The 17,424-nt window shown below is 34.9% G+C and overlaps 1 protein-coding gene across 1 annotated transcript in view; it reads right to left on the bottom strand.

Annotated features, from left to right (window-relative positions):
• The window catches only part of CCDC141 (coiled-coil domain containing 141), a 56,839-nt gene extending 41,477 nt beyond the window's left edge, over positions 1-15,362 (bottom strand). The window contains 7 exon segments of the mRNA XM_036386849.1: positions 646-765; positions 2,961-3,112; positions 3,115-3,213; positions 4,959-5,067; positions 6,187-6,378; positions 13,718-13,840; positions 15,261-15,362. Of these exon segments, the coding sequence (XP_036242742.1) occupies positions 646-765; positions 2,961-3,112; positions 3,115-3,213; positions 4,959-5,067; positions 6,187-6,378; positions 13,718-13,840; positions 15,261-15,362 (897 nt within the window).
• Between the last annotated feature and the right edge of the window lie 2,062 nt (positions 15,363-17,424).

Raw genomic sequence — 17,424 nt, 5'->3', positions numbered from 1 at the left:
TTACCTGATTATGGCACAATTCAGTTACCTAAAAAAGGTTCTCAATATAGGCAATTTGTTTCATACTAAGATTTTTCTTACAGCAACATTTTTTAAAATCTCATCTTGTTTTTATGAGTGGCAGTAACAGATTTGTTCTCTGGAAAACTGAGAACTATGAAAGTAGCATTTTAAATTACTTTTAATCACAAGAAATAAATGGACAAATACCTCTTCCAATCATGTACTCAGTTCACTGACAATTAATTATGGTAGAAATGGCTGGGGTTTTGTCTTTATAAACATTAAAATTTGTTAAAATTCTAATAAAATTCCTTTTCTTTGTTTTTCACCACAGGATTTTACATGTAAATTACCAGTGTGGAACTTGATCATTAATTGAAAAACCTACTAAACAATATCAAGGATTATTCTTCTTATAACTTATGGGTAGCTTTTAAAATTCTAAATGAAAAAAAAATCTGATGAACGTGGAGGCCTTGCATTAAAAGAAGTAAAATTACTAAAATAATTTAGACATATAGAGATATAAATCTCATGTACATTAGAAAATGTCTACTCATATACATGAATGTTCAATGCCCAAGTTCATGTTTGCTACACATTTTTAAAGTTGCTTCACAAAGCAATTATGGTATTTCTTACTTTCACTTTGACTTCCATTTCTTCAAGCTCCTGAAGTAACTCTTCATTTTCCAATAGTGATGAGCCTAAGTTTTGCTTCTGAAAGTAATCTCTGATGTTTTTCTTATACCAAGATGTTACCTAATTAAATAAAAAAAAGAACTCAGTGAGAAGTTTGAGAAGTTATTGTCCATTTTTAAAAATATGCACAAGGCAGTTTAATTAAAAAAAAAGCTCACATTTTCATTCCTTTCCTTGTTCATTCCTAATGTTAATGCTTCTATTTAAATCCTTACATTTGTGTCATAACAAATGCAGAAGGAAAGGACTAATACCAAAGTAAGCACACAGTGGATATATATGACAAAACAGACAAAAATGTATTCATCACGTATGACCAGATTGTAAATTAACACAGTAAAAGAAGAATCAGGGTATAGCCATGTATAGAATAAATGCGTGGGGTTTGATACCATAAAGATATTGTACATTCTCCCTTGACATAGAGTAAATTAAATACTTGCATATAGTAAATATAAATACTACAAATTTGAGTACTTCTGACCAAATAGAACCTCTCCGTCCCTGGCTTGAAAAACCCAGTAAAGATAATGGGATACTATTGCGTAGAATAATCTTATGTAGATTTACAGATTTTTTACATCTTACAAACTTCTTTAGCAAGTATGTGCAGCAAACATAGGCAGTATACAATTAAATCTTCTAAATTCTGTAGAATTACATGCATTTATATCTGCTTGATTCATAATAGGTACCTCTCACTTTCTTTGTAAACAACACATGGCAAGTATTCCTGAGTGAAGCCCCACATTTTAAAATAGTATCCATAATTAGTTATTGGTATCAGGAAGACTTCCTCCAATATTTCCAGTCTGGAAAATCACCACTATACTTAGATCATAGTCAGCATACTAAGAATTTCTGTACTCTAGGTACTACAGATTTTAATAGCCCTCTAGAGATTTTTTTGTTGTTATTGTTTTATCTGCTTATGTAGAATCATGCTATTTTTAATAAATTTAAGCAATTATCAAAAATGAAAAAAATCTTTAAAATACTTCGGAAGTATTTTCAGTTACGCATAAAAAATGTTCACATTATGAGTCCAAGAGACCTAGGGAAGTAAGGAAATTATTTTAATACTAAGCCTTCATTTCTGGAGTATATCCTCCAGATGTGTACTTACTGACTGAAACATGTTTCCTGGAAGCACATTTTCACAGAATATTTACAATGGATTCATCAAAAAAAAAAAAAGGAGTGGACAATAAAAACTGTGTTAAAAGGGAAATAAAAATTTATTTACAAATTAGGGCTGGGGGGGTTTTATCATGTATCTGTTTAGCAAAACAAACCAGTAATTCTGTAATGTTAGGCAGAGGAAGAAGTAATTTTTTAACCCTGTTATAGCGAAGTGTTCACCCCTTTACCACTTGGCAATATTCCTTTCCATTACTGCGAGTTTAATCAGTTGGCTTCCACTACAGCTAATAACTCTGAGTGATTTCATTGTGCTAACTTAGCTCTGAAGGAATGGCTGAGAATTCTTAACTTGCTTTATAAGGAAGAAACCCACAGAATTTCACTTTCAGTGTTTTTGCTGAAGGTATGGGAAAGGAGACAAGGTGAACACAGCTGTTTGAAAAAGACAGTGGTTTTTTCTTGATTGGTTGAAATCTAAAATCACTCCTGTTTTTCAAGAATCAGATTTTATCTTTCATTTACAATAATTATTGACTAGATTAATTATTTCTTTTCCAAAGATAAGTAATTATGCATAAAATAGGCCAATCTGCCTTTGATTTTCATTAATGAAAGAGATATCAGAAAATATGCTGATGACACTTTCATAAAGGAATCTATGTAAAATAAATATGCTTTCACACATTGAAAATTCTGAAAAAGAAATATGTTACAATCATGACTATCAGATCATCACATTCCAGTTAGAGATCAAAGGGAGATATTGCATTTTCAGTCCTTCATAACCTGGTAGTAAGGGATAAATAACACATAAATTGTGCATCCTTCTAGACTACACAGTTGTGCCTAGCAGAACAGAAGCAACACGAAGAACAAAAATCCACTCTTAGATTCAATTGATCAGAGCAGGTCTCCAGTACTCTGCTTTATCTGTATCCCCTGAATTCCCACTGACATCAGTCAAACATTCAAAAGTTAGGATTTCCTCAAACAGAAGTAGCCCAGAAATATACGCCTAATAAATATATTTAAGCTCCTTTTCTGTTTGTACTGTAAAACAGTTGCTAGGTTGTTTTCTATACTGAGATTTCCCTTGATATTGTTCGTGTTACCTGGGTCTCCTGTTGGTGCCACAAACAAATTTGCAGAACCTGCTCCAGCCCTTGGCGCTGATGTCTGAGGAATTTGTCCAGCTGCCGCCTCCTGTCCTGCAGCATCTCAAGGAGATTGTCAATCTTCAAGCAGCTGCTGTGGGCTCCTTGATCAGCTCTGGATTTGCATTTGGCCCCTCACATTTGAATTCTTCTATGAATTGAGTAAGGTCATGGCTTTTGTTTAAAAGAGCAAATGACTTCTCCAGAAGTTCTGTAAGAACAGAATTTCATCAGGAGAAAACCCAGGGTGCTTTGTGATTCTAGTACCATATTTCAAATATTCTTCAAGTATCTTTCAATGTATCTATTTGAATACACAAGCACAATGTATTTTCATGCATTGCAAGAACATGAATGCTTACTTTAGAAGATATATATATATGCTAAGATATATATAAATATATAGATATTTCAATTTGGACAGCTCTTATGTAAACCTACAAAGGTACAATGGTGTATACACAAACACATATACGCACACACATATGATGGTGTACTGAGAGTCACCAAAACAAAACCCAGAAGTGTCATTGTTTTCTCAAAACTGAGGTTTTTTTTATGGTTTCCAAACCTGTGGGTAAACTGAAGTGGAATTTTCTTCCTGCTTCCCATGTCGGTCAGTACCCTCTGCAGTTTTTCACTAGTGATGCAACTAGTGAGGCAAAGCACCCTAAATCTCCTCTTTTCACAAACAACACTCAAGGAAGAAGCAGAGTGGGAGGCCTCTAGTTCTTTGTTCCCTAAGGGCTAACAAGAGAGATTAGTTTCCATGAGCTCACTGCAACAAGCCTGTCCATTTTACTTCTTGCCTTCCAGAAAAGTGGTGTTAATCAGAAATGTTTAATTTTGGTCCATCCAAAATTGAACACACATAGAAATGCGTAAACAAATATATTTCTAAGTTTTCATTTTTTTTATTCCATTCTGGAGTGCAGTTGTGATTTTTTGTTTTTGTTTTTTTTAATTCCTGAGTGATAAGGATTTATGATAAACTACTTATCAGATATTGGTAGAGTCAATACTTGGTCAGGGTTATATTTTCACCCTCCTTTCTTTGGAGAGAATAGAGAGTATTCTTCTTGCAGAAATAACTGTTTTTTATCAAATAGCCCAATATCAGCTTTCAAAATTTTCATTTTATTTTAGGGTAGAATAAGAAGTCAATAAATTGCAGCCACTTTCCTCCATCTAAGGGAAGGCTTATTGCCATCAAAGCAGACTTTGTCTGACAACTAATTTCATCTGATCCTTACAGTTATAGTCTGTCTTTTCAGCAGTAAATTGCTGCCAGATACTTCAAGTTTAAATTGATATGCTGTGAGCACTTTCCTCCCATGAAGATCTGTTTGGAAGACCCAAAACCCATATTAATGTTATCCGAGTTTGATTCTCTATTCAGCCTCCCAGGAAGAATACCTGTGTTAAAAGGTAGCTAAAACTGTTTTAGATAGTGCTCCACTAGTGAAAGCTAAAGTATGACTGATATTCTGCCAGGTTTAATTTAAAAATTTGATTAAAATTACAAAGACAGAGACTTAAGACTTATAAAAAATGCAGAACCATATGGAATTGCAAAGGTGTCTGAAGGTAGCCACACAATGAGATTAGTTCTAAAAACTTTTTTCTCTTTTTGATTTGAATGTACCCCAATATAGTAGAAGGTGCTTCACACGAAAGCTTGAATAAAGAAAAAGAACTCATGTGAAAGAAACTTTATGGGCAAGGGTATGTCCAGGAAAGCTGTTGAAGGTGAGATGCAAGGGCTAGCTTGAGATCAGGAGTTTCACATCTTTCTTCAAGTCTGCTAAAATCTATCTCACTATTATATTTTTCCAAACAGAATATTTGCGTATTTGTTATGAGATGTTTTTTTAATACACACAGAAAGAATAAAATTATTCCCTCACAAAATCAGCACACAACCACATGCTGTCAGGAGTGGAATTCTATTTGTACCTTTTGTATGATGCTCTTGTTGCAGAAGAAGTTCTCTCAAAGAGTCAATATTATCGAACTCTTGAGCATTATTCAGGAAATCTTCAACTTGGTCAATTTTAACAGCAAACTGCATTAAGGAAACAAAGGATATGGAGAAGCACACAGTAATTTTGTTTTGCATAACTACATCATAATCTCTGTGTTATTGGGAAAGTTCAAGAGAATTTGTAAATTCTTGGAGAAAGGCATTTTTAGTGACTGCCAGATAACAGATGTTTTCTGGCCTCTATGCACCTTCTGAGTTTTTTCTTTCAAGTATTGATTGATTGAAGGATTTTAGTTGACACAATCTGTAATTACAGTTTGCCACTTAGTTAATAATCTTTCCTACAAAGCCTTATGCCAAATCTAATTTCTTTGTATAATACACATTATCAGGACAAAATAATTAGTAGATTGTTGAAATTGGACTTAGGGCAGTTAGTAATTGCTTCTGCAACTTATAGGTGGCACTGGCATACTACAGAAACAAAATTATCAGTGAGAATTATTAAACTCCTCAAGTTCCAGGATGTGGGGACATTGATCATGAGGCTACAGAGAGTGGACAAAAACCTGCAGGGTATGGAATCCCTCTCTTCTTTGGCTCCCTGTGTGTATCACTGAATTAGGATAAGAAATGGGTAAACAGGGATCACACAGCTTTTATTTTTTCAGTGTCCATCTGTACCCCAAAGTCTCAGATAAAGCACTGTCAAGTTAGACTAAAGTTTGCTTTATGTACTTACAATATCTTATGGATATTTTGGTGTAAAACTTTCAGAGACCATTCATCAGTGTGCATTAGTGAAGGCACCTGAGAATAAGTTCTTTCAATGCCAAATAATTTTAATCATAAGAAGTGAAAGCTATTCTGCAGAGTGTCCACAGCCACTGAAATACATATTTAGGGTTTGGTCCAGTTCCACATTTTACTGGCATTTTCTGTCAAGTACAAATTTGGGAGACATTGTGACAAAAATATTTCTTAAAGTCTACATGGCCTTTTGTTCTGCTTCATCCTATACTATCTGAAAGGTGGAAAAGGAAGGATCCCAAGGAAGGATCCCAAGAATTTAATTTTCTTGTTTGCCTCAACCTTTAGGAGTACAATGAACAATATAAAACACATTGAAATTACAGTGGTCAGAGTACTTGTAAGAGGAGGGTGTCTTCAAATTAACAGTTATTTGATTTAAATACAAACCTCCAGAGCATTTTCAAAGAACACTGAAGTAAGTTCCAAAAGTGCCTGTCGCTTCTCTAACATAATGATGAGGGCATCCCATGCATCCCCAAGGGTCTTTGCCATGGCATCATAAACCTGACTCTTCTCTTTGTTCTCCTCTGCAACCTTGTCTGCTTCCTGCAGCAGGTCCCATACCTTGTCTTCCAAAGCCTGAGAAGGAAATATACCAAAACAAAACGAACATAAGAAATCTGTACACAAACCCCAAAACACTGTGCTGATACCGGTGTCAGGTTATCTTTACTGTGGGTCTGTACAGGAGCCACAAACCTTCTACTCCTGTTTTATTTCCAGTTCCTAGTGAGAGGAGTGTAGCTATTTCTGTAGGTTTTATGGCAAGCTTCTGAATTTCATCTGCACTTAAGAGGCAATAGTTTTCTAAAATTCAAATACAAATAAGATTTAAGAGAATTTATCATGTTATCTCTAATATTTACACTCCAATGTTTTTACATCTCCATAAACAGAGATCTGTCCTCCTGGAAGCGGTAGCAGTGCAGCTATTTTGATTCCTCTTTCATATGTCATCATGTTACATTACTGGACATTATAAGTTTTAGAAGTTTGTGAGGCAATTTACTCATAAGTTTCTGATGACCACAGTGCAATCCAGATAAGAGTGGGTTTGATCATAAGCACATACTAACCAAAACCTCACCTTAGTTATGTAATGTTTCAAGTTCAGCTTGCTGCATTGCTCAAGCTGGCCACCAAATAATAATGCTCTATTGCCAAAATAATTTTTCTGTGTTTCATTCCTTTTGTTAATCTCACCACAGGAAAGATAACTGCTGGCCCATTTCCAGCTTATGTTACAAATCTTTAGTGTGCCAGAAAAATTGATTAACATTTGTTCTGTGTTCTTCCCAACCCCCATCTTGGGTTTTATCATGAGCATGAATTAATGAAATGTCACTTTTTTTGTTATTAGAGGTGCTACCACATGAATATGGAATATGAAAAGAAATTTTTATTAGGCAATTCAAATGGCCATTCATATACTACTGGATAAAAAGTTGATAACCAACTCTAAGAGGAGCCTTTATGATGTTTCCTTCTTGATGAGACATAAAATTGTTACATGCATACCAATTCAGTAAAAGCAGTGGCATTCATTAATCATTCAACATGGGATATTATTAACATTCTAGACCCTCTCTGTGACAAGTATAACAGGAATTAAATGACTATATGAAATATTGATAGTCTCCTTACTAACTCAACATCTTAATATCAGTTAATGAGAAGTCATTATAGTCATGACAATGCTGATATTAAAAAAAGGGGTAAAATATTCCCAGAATGTTACATCCAAACTGCTTGTCACTACAAGGTTAATTTTACCAAAATATCAGACCACTTTCACAGCTGCTCTGAATACACTGTAGAAAACCAGATGACATCTGAGGTAGTTCCATGTGGAATTTCTTGGCAAAGACTAGTTTTCAAAGAGCTGACTATTTTATATTTTGAAATAAAACTAGGTATGCTTTTATCCTAATATTAAATCAGCTCAAACATATTTTAAAGACATTTCAAATGCTAAATCTTTCCTAACCATGCAAGATGAATGCTACACAAATGGTATAGGATCCAGAAGCAGATTTTCTTCTTTCAGAAGCCTTTTTTCTGAACAGGTTGTTAATTACCATTTATCCCCAACAAGTAGGCTCTGTTTTCTGATAATTGACTAGCTGTGTGGAATAGCTAATCCCTAAGACACAGAGAAAACTGTAATATTCTTCAAAGGTTATCAGTCATGCTTCCTGCACCTTTTAAAAATTCAGTTACTATTAGCTGAATTCAAATCCAGGCAAAGAAATTTAGAAGGTTAAAGCAAACCAAACTGCTGCATTTAATGAAATGCAAAAGTGGCATGCATAAAGTTACAAAAAAACCCAAAAAACCCCTACGAAACTCTTCATGTATACTAGTCTTTTAGTGTTTAGAACTGATTAATGCAAGTTTTCAAATACAGAAAAGAATTCTATTTAATTTTTTTTTAAAACTTAGTTTCTAGCCTGGATTTAATATGGTTCACTCATTTAAAATGGGTATGTATTTTATTGCCTTCAAATAATGGCTCCTGTAATGCTACAAAAAAACCTTAATATAGTATCACAAGAGTTGCCATATTGTCTCTTTCCTCAGCAACAGAAAAAGTTACATTTTGGGAAGACAGACTAATAAAAAAAAGAAGAGAGAAATATTTTACAGGAAACTACTCTTTGTTTGAGAAACGTTGAAATACCTAAGATGGTCAGAGTGATATTAAGGTATTATTGCCTTGAGTTTAGAACTATGCTTCCCACAACTGTCAAAGCCACTAGTTACTGAGAACTTTCAATAAAATTATCCTCAACTATGTTAGTTTCTATATACTACATATGTGAATACTTTATTTTTAAATTAAGTAGACTGATACTACTGGTTTTCTATTTTTTATCTTTGAAATATAACCCTTTTATGAACACAGAGCCAAGGAATAATTTGACAGGACACTTCAGGTCATCTATCTGACCCCTTGCTCTAGTTACTCAAGGACTTAGCCCATGAAGTCTTAAATATCCCTAACAATGGAAATTCCAGAACTTCTGCACAACCTGTTCTAGGATGAACTCATTTTCGTGGTCAAACTTTTTTCCCTAATATCCAATCAGTATTAAGAGGAAAAATGTATTTCCATTAAAAAAATTATGACTTATGGAAAGCAGAATATTTCACAGAAACCTGAATTTTAATGAGGCTTTTATCAATTGAGTGAACTTAGCAGAGCTTTCCAGTAAAGACTTAAAATTATTTCAAACACTTCTGGAATCTCATGTTTCATTCCCTGTGAACACAAAAAACCAGAAGAGTAGAGTTCTCCTTGGACTCTGAGAAGCTGGAATGAGGCTTGACAATACAAGGAATGCCTAGCATGTAGTCAAAAAGGAGCTCATGCAAACATGCAGCTTCTGTTGCTGTCAGTAAAATCATGCCAAAAAAGCCTTGCTCTGAAAACCACAGACCAGTTTCACTTTCTATTAAATATCTATGATATGTCTAATTCTACCACACCAAAAGAAGAGCACTGGTGGCTTAAAGGGAGCAATGCTGTGGTTCAGATGGACTGAAGGGATACTGGGTGGATGCAATCCCAGGCCTGCAGCAGGAATGCTCCCTGCCTGGTGATGCAGCTGCTGGGCAGCCACACCTCTACCCCCACTCTTCTCAGGGTACATTTGCCTCTGATATTGCAGCAAAGACAGTAAAGTCTTTTATGTAAGCTGTGTTGGATAGTATAACTTTTGTATTAATTTGTTCACAGTCCATTATTAGAGTACTTTTTCTTCTGTTAAAAGAGAAAGGAATGAGAGGGGGAAATTATCTTTTGCCTTTTCTGAGCTTTTGTACACTGACTACATAACTTGGAATTTTCAGAGGTGTAAACTACCCTGCCATTCTCTTAGCACTGAGATGCTGCTAAAATTAACCTTTAGTTAGTGCTAAAAGGCAGTGCTGAGATTATACAACACAGTTGTTGAAAATAGTCATAAAGCTACCTCAAGACAAATACTATTTTGGTGGGAATTTTGTTCATACAAATATTGAAATTGATGAGTGAGATGAACTAACAATGAAAAAAAAATATTTATTACATTTTACCTTTTCCCCTTTTTTTTTTTAATAACTTGCAAAAGTCAGCTCTGGCTTGATAAAAATGCAGCTGAACTTTGCTGCTAATTGTACTGTTGGGTACCTCAACAACTAATTGCCAATAATTCAGAAAATATTACCAAATAATCTCTTCCATAACAAAATTACTGAAAAATAAGCATTTTGAAAATATTTTTGCTCTAAATAACTAAAAGGCTTATTTAAAAGATATCAAATGCAAAAAAAATAGTGTATTCTATTAGTGTTTTTTGAAGAACGTAATTTTCTGATTTTTTTTCTCTTGGCTATTAGCATATAAATTAATATTTTGCAATTTATGCTCTGTAATTTAAAGTAAATATAATAAATAGGAGCAATCCTCAGGCTCATGAGCCAAATTAATAACAATGATGGTTTTAAACTTAAGTTTATGGGCTAGATTCTCTTCACTTTTGTGGCTGTTCTGCCACAGTCTTGCTCATGATAAAAACCAGAACTTTGGAAGCAAACCAAGAATGCCTTCTTGGGAATTTTAACATTTTTATGGACACACACACACACTTTTTCTTTTTTTTTTTTTTTTTCCAGAAGATCCAGTGAGTTTTAATATTGAGAGAGCAAAGCATTAAGAAATCATGTTATCTCCAAGTAGTGCTTCTCTTGGAAACAACAGGAGAATGGCAGAGAAATGTTTATGCAAAGTGCAATCTATATCATTTTGCCTCCTGGAAATTTTTTCTCAGGTTTTATAGGTTTGATTCCTCTCATTTTTCTTTTTAAATTGTGAAGAATGAGACATCCATATGGACATATACATATTTCCAGAACATATAAACCTGCTGAAAGTTACCTAAAAAAGGATGAATCAGTTATTGGAAAGAGTCTTCCATGAAATCACAGCAGTTGATGGTTTCAACAAAACTGGTGCTGCTGATATGGTCTGATTTAGCAAAACAGAAACATAATATAATAGCTTAGAATCTGAACCTATTAGGTGAGACTATTGAGGGGAATTTTAATTGGATGTAAACATTGTATACATGTCCTCTGTTTAGTCTCAGTTTTAATCTTTCCTGTTCAACATTTATTCTTTCAACTCTATTAATAATAACACATCTGTTTCCTAATCCACAAACATTTGAATGGGGCCCTTTTCAAAACTTGTGTTCTGGGTTGTTTTTTTTTTAAGTAGTGGGATGTTCCCAATTGCTAAATTTAATGGAACAAATGTAAATCAGTTACGAATAAGCTAGAGTACATTCTGTCAAAGCAAATTATTTTGGATATCTTTTCCCCTACGGCCCTGAAGACCACACATGAATTTTTTTCACTATAATTCTGAACATTAAAAGAACTTCAAAATTGTTCTAAAAATTACTGTTTTCTCTTTCAACAAATCTATTCCAATTGCTGTTTAAAGTACCATCTGCCCTACTAAATGTCAAACTGTTTGTTCGGGTTTTTAACCCTGTTAACATTGCTAAGTCAAAACCAATTCCCTGAAATACCGAGCTGTATTACATTCCTTTTCCTCTAGCATCAGAAGTACTGAATGTAAACTGATCACTGTGCCAGATTTTGTCCTTACTTACACCTGTGAATCTTCAACATATTAAGCTGACAGAAGAATATTTTGATTATAACTTGCAATAAATATACTCAGATGAAAATAATGAAGTTAAAAAGCAAAGGGGTGATCAAAACCTAGAATGAGTTTGCAGAAGAACATAGGATAATGCCAGAATGGACAACTATTCCATAAATTATCTTCTAAAAGTCCATAGGTTCATCTCTACTGATTCCAAGGATGTATTTAGTATGAATCATCTAACTCTTGCCTTAAGCAGTACTAGTTTCAAGATGGAATCATTAATTATTCAAGAATTTTTGCCTGACTTGCACAAAAATTTAATTTTGAATTGGCTTAGTCTAATCAGCAAAGTTAAGCATATTCATATCAAGTATGAGTATCTGTCAGGATTTATTTCCCTTTTTGTTTTTTACAAAAATAAAAAAGAAATGGGGAAACAATTCAAACTGCCTCTTACCCATCTTCACATAGCTAAGGTGTAATTCATTATCAAATGCTAAGTGGAAAAGCATTACTATAAACAATATTTCAAAAACTATAGAATCAATAAAAAAAGCTTTTGGTTTTGGAAAAAAAAGTTTGGAGAAACTTTTTACAAGTGGGTTTAGTGACTTAAGACTATGTAATTACTGACAAGTGTTAACAATTTACTCTAAGTCACAAATGGTCATGGCTGAAAAATGCACAGCCAGGAAGAATTATAACAACATTGCAGCCCCTTATTATCACAGCTCATATTATTGAGGAAAAAGTAGTCATTTTGAACTTAATTCTTTTATAGAATATTCATTAATCAATGCTGAATATTGCAAGGACCACAGGCATAAACCATGAAATAATGAGTATTTGTTCCCAAAGCATTCTTTAACAGTTTATGCATAATAAATTTTCCCATCTGATTTGACTTGATAGTAAAATGTTATTTGAAACTTTGTTTTTCTTAGAAATATGGGAGTTTCTTTTAAAGATGGTAATTACTCTGTTTTCTTTTTCCACTCTTTAATATTTATTTTTGAAAATTAGGAGAAAAATAATCAGCTTCTTCCTGTCATCAGGGTGTAAGAACTCAGCTAATTCTGAATTGCTCAAACAGGACACAGCAGCTTGTCCTAAGAACACCCAAATGTTACATTAGTGACAATAAAGATGAGGCAATTTGCATAAAAAAGGAAAGCAAAACCACATCTCTCTAGGATTTGGGTATTTTGGTTGGGTTTGGGTGTTTGGCAGGTTTTTCCATAATCCTATTCTTCATATTCTTCAAAATCCACACAATGCAGTGTATCAGCTACATTCTGTATATACTGTACTGAGTTCCCTCACACTCATTGGATATTTTTAATGACTGGGGAAGCACATAGTCATTGGTATTAAATCAAATACTTGATCCTATCCAAATCATATTTGTTCTTTCAGATCTCAAGTTTATGCAATCCCCCCCAGAAATTAAATAGATAAGTTACTCTTCATAGCTTCAAAGATGTTAGAGGAATTAATTTGTCCTCATATATAAAGTCAACCTACCCTATCAAAATATTAAAACATTTCATTTTAGGTGACTTCAGACTTCTCAGTGTCAAACATCCATCCTTTATTCAGTTCTTTCCTGCAAGCCTCAGTGTCCAAGTTCTTTCCTGCAAGCCTCAGCGTCCAAATGCCACCGTTCCTGTGCACTGCTCTTTGGAATGCAAAAATCTGATTTCAGGATTGTTACTCAACTAAAATATTCTTAGATCAAAACAAGCTGTTTTAATCCTACAGTAGCATTCCCAATGCAATTTACATCAGTTAAGGTTTAATTTAAATGTTTGTGGAATATCTGCTTCAGACTTACAAGGAGCTTACTTGTGTTCACAGCTGTTATAAAATAATCAGACTTTTCACAACATTGGAGAATTTAAAAAATGAATTGGCATTCCTTTATATTTAGCAGTAACTGAGGGCTATAGGATTTTTTCACTTGACACTGATATATAAAGTAGAAAAAACTGGGCCTTTCCTGCTGCCGTCAGAAGCATAATTTTCCTGGGAAGAAGCCTAATTTCCAGAGAATTATAGAATATCCTGAATTAGAAGGAACCCACAAGGACCATTGAAGATCTGCTACACTGACAAAGGTTGAACATATTTTCTCCTACGTGGAGTTTAACCTAACCACCATACTGCAATAGGAGGCACAGGCAGTTCCATCAGCTGTTGTACCTGAACTGTAATGGCTTGAGGAATATTTTTGATTTTTGTGGTCTTATCACATCTTACCTTCAGCTTGGATAGGAGGAATTCATGATCTTGAAGTAGTTTTTTAGTCTCATCTTGATTGCTGCCAATTTCTAATATATTTGGTGTTGATTCAGCTAGCTGAAGCTTCACCCATTTTCCACACTGTAATAAGCAAACAATTACAGCCTTCAGAAAACACAAGGTTTCCTTTATTTATTCACTCACATGGGTTCTCAGCTCACACATGCTTTCCACGGTCATAGGAACACAGGGACCATACACACAATGAAGTCACAGAGAATACAGTACAAACTTCATTTGAAACATAACAAAATCCCGGACTAGTGTTATCCAGAAGGTGCTCCAATATTGATTTTGTCCATGAAGAGTAAAATTACCACAATGAGCCAAATTTTTTTCTCTGACCCATCTCCCCTTTCAGATGAAGATAACACAGGTAGTAAAATGAATTTGGTGGGTGAGTGGGACAAGCAGAAGTGAAAAATGTATTACAGGAGATGCAAAAACCATAGCCTCAGATCTTATTTCTACCACTTAGGTCCCATGTACCTCTATAGTGAATATATGGAACAAGACATTGCACGAGTAGCAGCAGGGACACTTAACAGTCTTTGGGACAGGCACCAAAGGATGCTGATAAGGACCAAAGCTGTGATGTCACTGCGATGCCACTGTCATGGTTCCACAGGGAAAATAAATTACTTCACCATCAACTTGAGTCTCCTTGCAATGAAATTACTCCCCTTCAACAGCAGACCACCTCACAGGAAGGGTGAAAACTGACCTCAAAAAACCTTCCCACAGGTGAGGCAATCACCTGAATTAGATGACAACTCAACTCATTATCACCTTATTCTGCATCACAAGCAGACTCTAATGGCTGAAGCTAGCACATTTTCCAGGTTGTCTGGAGAATGAAAAAATGCCAATAAATTCCAGCTGGGATTCATTACTAGCATCCAGATTTACTCCCAATGGCAGATGTGAAGGTGTGGATTCCAGCTCACAGAAGAGGCCTTTCGGTGCTTATAAGCACAACTGCATGCACACAAGGGCCTACTGAAACATGTGTGACTGTGGATTCACAGCTTTCAAAAATAACTACTCACTATTAAGTTTAGACTATTTTTTTTCCCAGAAAATACCTCATCTGTGGAGTTTGTAGAGCCACTTATTGTGTGAAACTATTGCTGAGCACAGGTTAAAGTAACTCAAGGAGGCTTAACTGCATTCATCATGCTTTAAACACATCATTATGACACTCTTAATTTAACTCTTTTTAAACTGAGTAAGAGGAATTCCTTCCAAGACCCTACATATTTTGACCAAACTATTTATCCTATTGGAAAACAAGCCACCAGAAATCCAAAAGCCACCACGAGTAATTCTGAACAGAAACAAGTGTTAACTTCCAAGTCTGTTATATATTGACTAATCAAATGGCCTTGCTGCATCATTTTATGCTAACTACTCGTTTGCCCAGAATATTTAAAAGTGTTAATCATGTTAATATTTAAAAGCAGAAAGACAAGAGCAGACATACCAGCAGTTTCTGCCTTACCTTAAGCACAGCTATAACAATACTGGCATCCCCAGCCTGCACAGCAACGGAGCTGACTGTTGTTGTAGAAGGCTTCTGCTCCGAGCTGGCTTCATCTGACATGGTGCTTCACAACGCGGCTGCAGACATCAAAGCAGGCTTGAGCTGTTCTCTCAGGGTCCACTGCTCATCTCAGAGAGCACCAGAGTCCCTTGGATTCATTCAGTGAAACGGCTCAGCTAACACTGATTAGTCTGCCAAAAGGAAAGAACAGGAGGTTAAAAATAGACAACTCCATTGAGTTTATCATTCTTGAGAGAGATTTGACACACCCCTAGTTTGGTAGCATTAAGCTGCCTGCTCTTTTTTGTCACCATCTGAAGTGTGAAGGGCTTCTTACACGGCCATCACCTGACATCAGTTAACCAAATTTAAAAAAAGTTCTCAAATTATAACAGCTATAATTTATAATAAAAAATTACCCTTGATTCTATACTGACAAACCCAGTGTTACGAGGTTTCGAACATGGAACCATCAAATCTACATTTTCACATTATAACAGTAAATACTTTTTCACTTACTAGCTACTGAATATATATGTTCAACATGATTCTTCTGCTGAATCAAAGTCTTTAAACAGGATGAGCATATGTATATATATCAAATGCTAAATTAAAACAAGGGATTTCTAATCCAAAAATTCTTAAAGGTATAGTGACCATAACAATAAGAGAAGAAAACCAAGCACTTTGGATTCTTAAGGAATATTTTATTCCTAAGATTAAGATAATTTACCTTCTTTTCAATTTAATCTGAAATTGTTTCTAGAGTCTTCATTTTGTTCTAAATGAGCATAAGGAAGACCTCTCTAATAGCTGCTTAAACACTGCTTAAGTTTTTTATTCAGTGTGGGGAATTATTAGACATGTTCAGATTACAATATTGGTTTGACATATTAATTTTATTGACAAGAGCATAGTCCAGAGCATGCCACAAGTAGCCCACACTATGGGATAGCAGCTGCTGGGTTTCCTTCCACAGAACAGCTGAGAAAGTGACACTGGTGTTTAGGCTTGCAGGTCACTCTGGAAAAACAATTCCACCCAAGAAACCACATGCATAAGTCTTCCCTAAGCGTCTGCTTGTTTGGTTTGCTTAAAAATATGCAACATTTAAATACATTTTTATATAAACTAGTTTTCTAATTACATACAAGGACATGCACACCTGCAATGGAACCAAGATCTGGAAGCAAATTCTAAAATAGTTTGGATTAGAAGAAACTTAAGGTAGTTACAGGGAATTTCAAATTATTTGTCAAGGTAGGATTTTACTTTTTTGTTTGTTCATTTCTTCCTCCCTCCAATTATTAGCAGATTATATTCCTAATCTGAGCACTACCTTCAAACCATGAGTTTCAAACAGGATATGAAGAAGCCCTTAATGGCAGTTTGTGTTAAACAAAATGAGCTTGGCAAAGCAAAATCCATCCCTTGTGCCAAAACACAATCATGAACCCTCAAGCTGCCAACCAAGGAACAAGTATCACACAGTTTTCTGAAACTCTTCCTAACACCTGTAAGAGACCCAGGGACCCTGCCATAGTAGTCAGTATTCCTTGGGTATTGACACAGTAGAAAAATCTCCTTGGGACTTATATGTATTCCTCTAATAAGTGTGGCAGAACAAAATTTTGATAATTAATCCCAACACAAAACCTGGGAGACGGAAGTCCGAAAGAAAACTTCAGGATTGAAACTTAAGAGAGCCCTATTTTGGTTTGAATTGAAGATAGATCCATTCTACAAAACCTGCTAAATCCAGCTTTCAAAAAAACATTCCAGAAGACAAGCAACTTTGGATTTTTTACCCTGCAGGCAGGACTGCACTTGGAGGACCAACAGCACTTGGCTGCTGGAAAAACTAATTAGGATAACACAGGCAAACCTCTTTTTACTGTTACAAAAGGAGTTACAAACCAATTTTGGTATTATGTCCTTTAGTTTTTGTTCTCTCAGAAGAGCATTCTAAGTGTATTTTTTCATGGCACAAGTTGGGCCAATCCATCATCTCCCTGGGGTAGCCAGACATAAGAGCTCTTTTTCACTCAAGTTAAATGAGGTATCATTTTTCATAGCGCTGACAGCTGGAAATAAGGGAAAAATGCCACACTCAAGAAGTTGA

Source organism: Molothrus ater, chromosome 7, assembly GCF_012460135.2.
Source record: "Molothrus ater isolate BHLD 08-10-18 breed brown headed cowbird chromosome 7, BPBGC_Mater_1.1, whole genome shotgun sequence".
Taxonomy (NCBI): Eukaryota; Metazoa; Chordata; class Aves; order Passeriformes; family Icteridae; genus Molothrus; species Molothrus ater.
The sequence above is the reverse complement of the archived record's forward strand: the minus strand, read 5'-3'. Positions and strand labels throughout refer to the sequence as shown.